The sequence below is a fragment of the Limulus polyphemus genome, unplaced genomic scaffold (genome assembly GCF_000517525.1).
Source record: "Limulus polyphemus unplaced genomic scaffold, Limulus_polyphemus-2.1.2 Scaffold7342, whole genome shotgun sequence".
NCBI lineage: Eukaryota > Metazoa > Arthropoda > Merostomata > Xiphosura > Limulidae > Limulus > Limulus polyphemus.
The window spans coordinates 1-6,475 of NW_013672952.1; the positions used below are offsets into that span (position 1 = coordinate 1).

Here is a 6,475-nt window from a genome sequence, read left to right on the forward strand (position 1 = left end):
CACTTTTTGTTTTGCCAGACTGGTAAGCAATATTTAACTTCTTAATAATTTTTACAAACTATAATGCATAAGTTCTCACTGTTTCCACCATATTTTTTTATTGATTTTTTTTTTTTTTTTTTACAAGTTAACTCTGTAGCCTTAGGAATATATCAAATTCTTTGTTAGAATATGTTTTCAGACCTTTTATTCATGAATATCTATGTTTTAAGAGCTTACTGATATTTATAGAGTATTCTCGGAGATTTCAACAAAGAACAAGAAGCCTTCTTAAGAAGTAAAAGCTCAGGATCTTGTGATACACCAGTAGCACCATGGGTTGGATATGTTGATGAAGAGACTGTTAAACAGCAGATATTGTCATTATCAAAGGTAAGTGTGTGTGTGTGTGTATGTTATTACTGTAAGTGACAATTTACAAGTCATAGTGAAACATTGGATTTTGTATTGATGAATAGAGGTAAGTACATTTTTGGTGAAGGAAAATGTTAACTTTGTGTAGTCTTATTCTGTTCAAAATGATAGGTTTATCCCATCTCTTTATCTTGTATTCTGTTCCAGATAAGTTTATCTTAACACGTTATTGCAGATGTTAAATTATTGATAATTTAAATCAAACTTTTACATTAAGATATAATTTACAGTTGTTATGAGTTTCAAGGATTTCATTAAATAAAATTTTGTTTGTAGCTTTATAATCAGGTATTTCTTTATATTAGACCAAAAGAGTGTCAAATAAAATAACGTAAATGATCTTTATTTTGGCTGTAGGACAAACGAAACTTCATGCGTAACCCACCAACTGGAGTACAGTTTCAGTTTAGTGTGGACAGTATATATCCAGTTGCTAGTATCATGTTAGAAGAAGACCCAGAACTAAGAAAGATGAGATTTGAGCTTGTTCCAAAATTGTATTACATTTTTTATTGTCTACCCTAAAATATTCATATTTGTGTCTCAGATGTTTTTCATATTTAAAGTACACTGCTGATACCAAACAATAATTTGACTTTGTAATGTCATAGTTATGATAAGGCCAAACCACTGTTATAAAATAATATCAGTCATTCCTTAGCTAACATTTATTAAAATCAAGCATTTGATGATCAGTCTTGTGGCCTGAAATGAAGTAATGGGTATTAAGGTTTAGATGCGCAAATGAACATGTGGTGAATGTGATTTAACATCTCAGTAGTTCAGGACATTTACTTCAAATGGTTTAGCAGCTTGTTACCAATGTTGCACGCTTAAGTTAGAAATATTAATAAGGTCCTTAGCTATTTTTGATCACTCCTCTGAAAAAGCTATTTTCAGGGCATTTTGCATATTAAATCAGTTGATGGAATCTGATGTCTCTCTCAAATATTGAAGTTTGGTGAGTATGAAGGACAGATGATTCTCTTCTTTAAAGAATGTGTCAATCAATCCAGCACAATGGGTTAAGTATTGTCTTTTGTAACAGCATGTTGTTGCATGAAGGCAATGGGATGTGGTCCCCAACATGTATGTCATTAAAGGAACCATACAGCTGGTTTATAGGTCGGTATGCTCATTAATGCTTATTCTTCTCACACCATACTTCCTTCACTGTCATTAGTGTAACATTCCTGTTTAAAAATGTGGTGGATCTGATTCCTATTCTCTCCAAATTAATATAAGCCTGTTGTTTCTCTTCACCCCGTACAAAATAGCGTTTAGTCCAATAGCGAGAATGATAATTTAGTGCTAACATTAGAAATTTAAATCTGAATGGGCTTAAACAGATTTGTTTTACTTTTAGTGGTTCAGGCATAAAGTGGGAGAGCTTTATAATTAACTTTTGCTGGTAAGTGAGCTGATGTGCCCACCTCAAGCCATTAGAAAAGCCATGAATGTGAAGATCAGTGGAAAAAGAAGGAAGAAGGGGAGCTTCTTGAAGTCTGTCTTTGCGGCTTCATCTTGGACAGTGTAGAACCAGAGCATAGAGATGCACGTGATATTGTTGATACATGTGGTGTTGTCTGTCCATGTGGTTGTCATCAGTCAGAGAAATGACACACACAGTGTAGAGCAGAGAGATGCAGACCAAGCATTTCTGTTTGAAACTTTACTGGAAATTTAAAACTGATTTAATCCACTAGTTTTGCAGATTAGGGGTGAACTGATAATTTGAATAAATAAATAAATTTTAGACTGATATAACCATCTATATTTGTTTATTTTAGCAAAAACTTAAATAAGTTAAGCCATACTAAGATGTAGTCCTTTTCAGGCCTGGGATCTAGAAATCCAATCCTTAAAAATGTTGCTGTATCAGGGTGTATGGTGCAACTCATGTTTAAAAAGGAATATTACTCCATATCTTGTTGGCCCGTTAGAAATGTTCTTTGCATCATTGCAGATGGGTTGTTTTGTGTTTTGTTCTGAGGGAAGTGTATTTCATTTTCTGTCTGATACTAATCATCTGTGTACCAAACAGCACTCAGTTGCATCTGTGAACGTCTGCTTCAGTCTCAGAGAATGTATTTTAAGGTTATAGCAAGATAGAATTGATAGGTGTCAGTCATCTGTGAACATTGTGGAGTCCCCCGGTGGAATGGCAAGAAGTTTACAGTATTACAATGCTGAAATCCAGGGTTCAAATCCCCTTGGTGGACAAAGCAGATAGCCCAATGTGGCTTTGTTCAATAAAAACAAACAAACACATTTGTGGATGTAAGTTTGCCTTGTCCAGTTGTCCAAACAACTATACTATTGGTATGGAAGTAGTTCCTCAATCTACTAAGAACACTCTGAGATACTTGGAGCCAATTTCCAACATCCTGCTGTGATTAGCTGTCTTTTATTTGTCTGCTAACTTCACACATTGAGTGCAACATTCAAGTGTCTTCTTTGGGGTCTAGCAATCGTTCCTGAAAAATTTGGAGTGCCTTGACCTCCGTAATCTACTTCCAAGTGAGAAATAAGTCGAGATTTTGTGAGACCGCTTTATATGGTCTGATTAACCAGTAATATTCTTTTCAGATCACTTGACTACTTATTAGTTCCTAATTGTCATAACAATTAACTTAGGAGTGATTGATATTGTTTTGTAACAGTAGTTTTTGCCTTATTAAAATTACAAATTCTGATTATTCTCTAATTGTTTGAGCACGATTTGTGAAAACTGTTATTTGATCTTATTGGCATTTGTACCACAGAAACTATAACGTAGTTTCTTTAGTAATTCTATAAAATGTAGATTAATCCTTTTGGCAATTTTATTAATTTCAAATTAATTATTAATCAGATAAAAACTAACTTTGTATGTGGTTGTGTGTGTGTTTTTTAGAATTATTATTAGTTTTATGAAAATGTAACTTGATCTTTTTTTGAGAAAATGTAACTAGTATTTGTGGTGGTGGTCTTAACATATTAAAACATATTCTCCTCTGCTTTCAGTTATAGGTTCTTAGAATTAATACTGTCATTGATTTGTAGACACATTACTGAATTATCAGTTTTATATCAAACTACGGTAATAGTTTTAATACATTTACTGTAAAAACTAACTCAAGTAGGTATCAATTAATGTTCAGAACCATTGTTGTAAATAATTATTATTAACAGTTTTTTCTCAATTTTTAATTTGGTAATGTTAGCAACTGTTGTACAAAAGCTGTAACTTGATATTTTTGCTCTGCAGTGTCAGTGAGGAAAATTTCTGGAGAAATTATTTCTACAGAGTTTCTCTCGTCAAACAGTCAACCCAGCTAACATCAATGACACAAGAAAAAAGTATGCAAAATATTTTTTTATTTTTGGTGTAGCAAGATTATAATGTGCAATTATAAAAAAATATTTCAATAGAATGTCAGAAAAAGTTTTAATTTGTAGATTTGTACCAGCAGGTTTTCAATAAAAGTAAGAATTCTCTGAAAAAATGAAGTTTAAATTATACAGTAGGAAAAACTGTCTGAGAATCAAAAGAGTATAAAATTAAGAATAAATGATACATTGTATTTTGAATTAACTTCAGTGATTTGCAGAGATAGTCAGTATACAAAGCTAAAACTAAATAGCATTTAAGTTAATCTTATTGGATTTTAAAGAGTATCACACTAGTTTAAAGTTAATTGAAAGTATGTGTTGAGCTTATTTTGTCTTATTTAATTTTTTTTTTATTTATGCTTATGATCTCAAGGTTTTTACTGGACTACACTACATGTATTCTAATGCAGGACTAAAGATTTGTAATAATTTTCTATGAAAACCAACATTGTAATTGTAGACCTTGAGTGTTCTGCAATGCAATATAGTTTTCTATTTTAGGTTTAAAGATATTGACTGCAGTTGGGAAAAAAAAAAACAGCAATGAATAGTGGTTAGGTAAAAGAAGTTCATATTGTTGGTGGATGGGGAGAGACTTTTTGTAATACATGTACCAGAGATTTGTGCTTGAATAATAGTTTGTAATTTCTTGAAATATCAGTAATGATATACAAGTTCCTGCTTGACACTCAGCTTTATAAATAATTGCAATGTTATAAATAATTAATACCTATAAAAGTATTCCCTAGTGGCTCAGTGATAAGTCTGCATGCTTACTGTGCTAAAATTCAGGTTTTGATACCTGTGGCTGGCAGAGCACAGATAGCCCATTGTGTTGTTTTGTGCTTAACAACAAAATCAACAACAACCTATAAAAGTACTAACAAAGGAAGAATTCCGAACCTACTTAAAATCAGCCAGCTGATAGTTGATTTACTTGAACTTGCCAAAATATGTCAAATCGATCTGAGCTAGTCACACCAGGTGGTTACTTGAGTTAACCATCAAGCCAACAAATTCTAAGGTAAACCTTAGCAAACTATTTAGAAGAGTAGAAAATGTTTCAGAATTTTACAATCTATCTTGTAACCATCAACATAGCTTTATGGTTACTAGATCACCATCAGACTACGTGTTTGAGTTTTTTTCTTTACAAGTGACGTGTATGATTAAGTGCATAGTGCATTTGAAACACAATAAACATACCACAGTCACGAACGTGTTATTTGCATTGTTCGTTATACTTACATTTTAGAATCAGTTTGTATAGGTTCATAAAACTGTGGGTACATTATAAATAAATATTCTGTTCTAACTGTTTCTTTAAACATTTATGTCTATTTAGCTTCTGATATTTTTGGCAGGCTGCAGACCTTCAGTCTTTTAGTCTTGCATACCTAAAGCAAACAGACTTACTATTTCTTTGTTTGTTATTTATTTGGTTCATTTTTGTTCCTTTGAGGTATCTGTGTTTTTTAATTTTCATCCATGTAAGGTAAAGAAAATGTTTCAACACAACTTAATGTAACAATGTTTATAGAAAATAACAAATAGGACCTTATTTACTAGGTACTTTTTAGTTACATGATAGTCTGACAGTACCTGGTAATAATGAGTTTATTTAAATCTTGGAACTTTTGTAAATAAAATCTATCTTGCATTTTTATTTTATTATTCTCACTTGTTTAAGAAGGTGGGTCTTCTACAGTCTATTCAGCAGCTCTTACACCTGAAGAGAAAAGTAAGTCATTGGTTTTTAAGTTTTATTTATTTATCCAAACTCAGTAGCTAAAATATATATTATTTTAAGGTCAAACTGACTGAGTTTGAATTCATATCTTTTACAGTATGTGTTTCTTTAAGTTATTTTCTACTTATGTAAAGATATATTAAAACAAAGGCATATTTGCAAAATAAATATACATCACTGCATAAGTTTAAAGAAGTTTTTTGAAATAGAATAATTTCTCATTAATTTTCTATCGTGTTTTTTATATTCATTTTTTATTAGAACTGTTTTCTATAACATTCCGAACTCGAGACAGGAAGTTGTTCCTGCAAAGTACTCTATTCTTAAGAAAGACTAAACATTTTATCTTAAATTTGTTTTCAGATTTAGTATTATCAATGAAGAGTTACTTGTAATAAATACGTGTATCAGTACAGTTACAGGGATCACACACAACTGGGCAAAATGCCTTTAAACTTTACCTTCATACTTCACTTCAGTTAATTACCCACCATACTGAAGATCAAACATGTGGGTTTCCAAACTCTTGACATAAGGCAGTTAAATTGCCATTCTTATCCATACTCTTCCAACTTGACAGGCATAATCTTGGTAGAAGCCAATCAGCACACTTGATCTGATCCTTGCACCAAGAATATGTCAATACCAGTTACACAAATCAGTTGTTACTGAAAATTCATGTCCAAAGAAAGCTTTTGATAGATATAATTGGATTAATTATTTTCAGTGGGTTATGGAAGGATGTTGTGTCTTTTTCAGAGCATAGATTGTTGTATTTTTAATTGGATTGTTTGTCATGGGAGGTTTAAGTAATTAATCTCTGTACGGGTTTAGGAGATTTGACTGATCTTGTAACCACCATAAAAAATTTTGAAATAAATATAAATTATGCCTTTTTCATTCTAGAAAACACAAATTATAACACAAAAACATAAA

The 6,475-nt window shown here is 31.6% G+C and overlaps 1 protein-coding gene across 1 annotated transcript in view; it reads left to right on the forward strand.

Annotated features, from left to right (window-relative positions):
• Positions 1–231: 231 nt before the first annotated feature.
• The window catches only part of LOC106474546 (synapse-associated protein 1-like), a gene marked incomplete at its 5' end in the record, with an annotated part of 23,981 nt that continues 17,737 nt past the window's right edge, over positions 232–6,475 (forward strand). Inside the window, 4 exons of the mRNA XM_013935236.2 lie at positions 232–372; positions 772–911; positions 3,665–3,756; positions 5,480–5,530. Of these exons, the coding sequence (XP_013790690.1) occupies positions 232–372; positions 772–911; positions 3,665–3,756; positions 5,480–5,530 (424 nt within the window). The remainder of the gene's footprint in view (positions 373–771; positions 912–3,664; positions 3,757–5,479; positions 5,531–6,475) is intronic.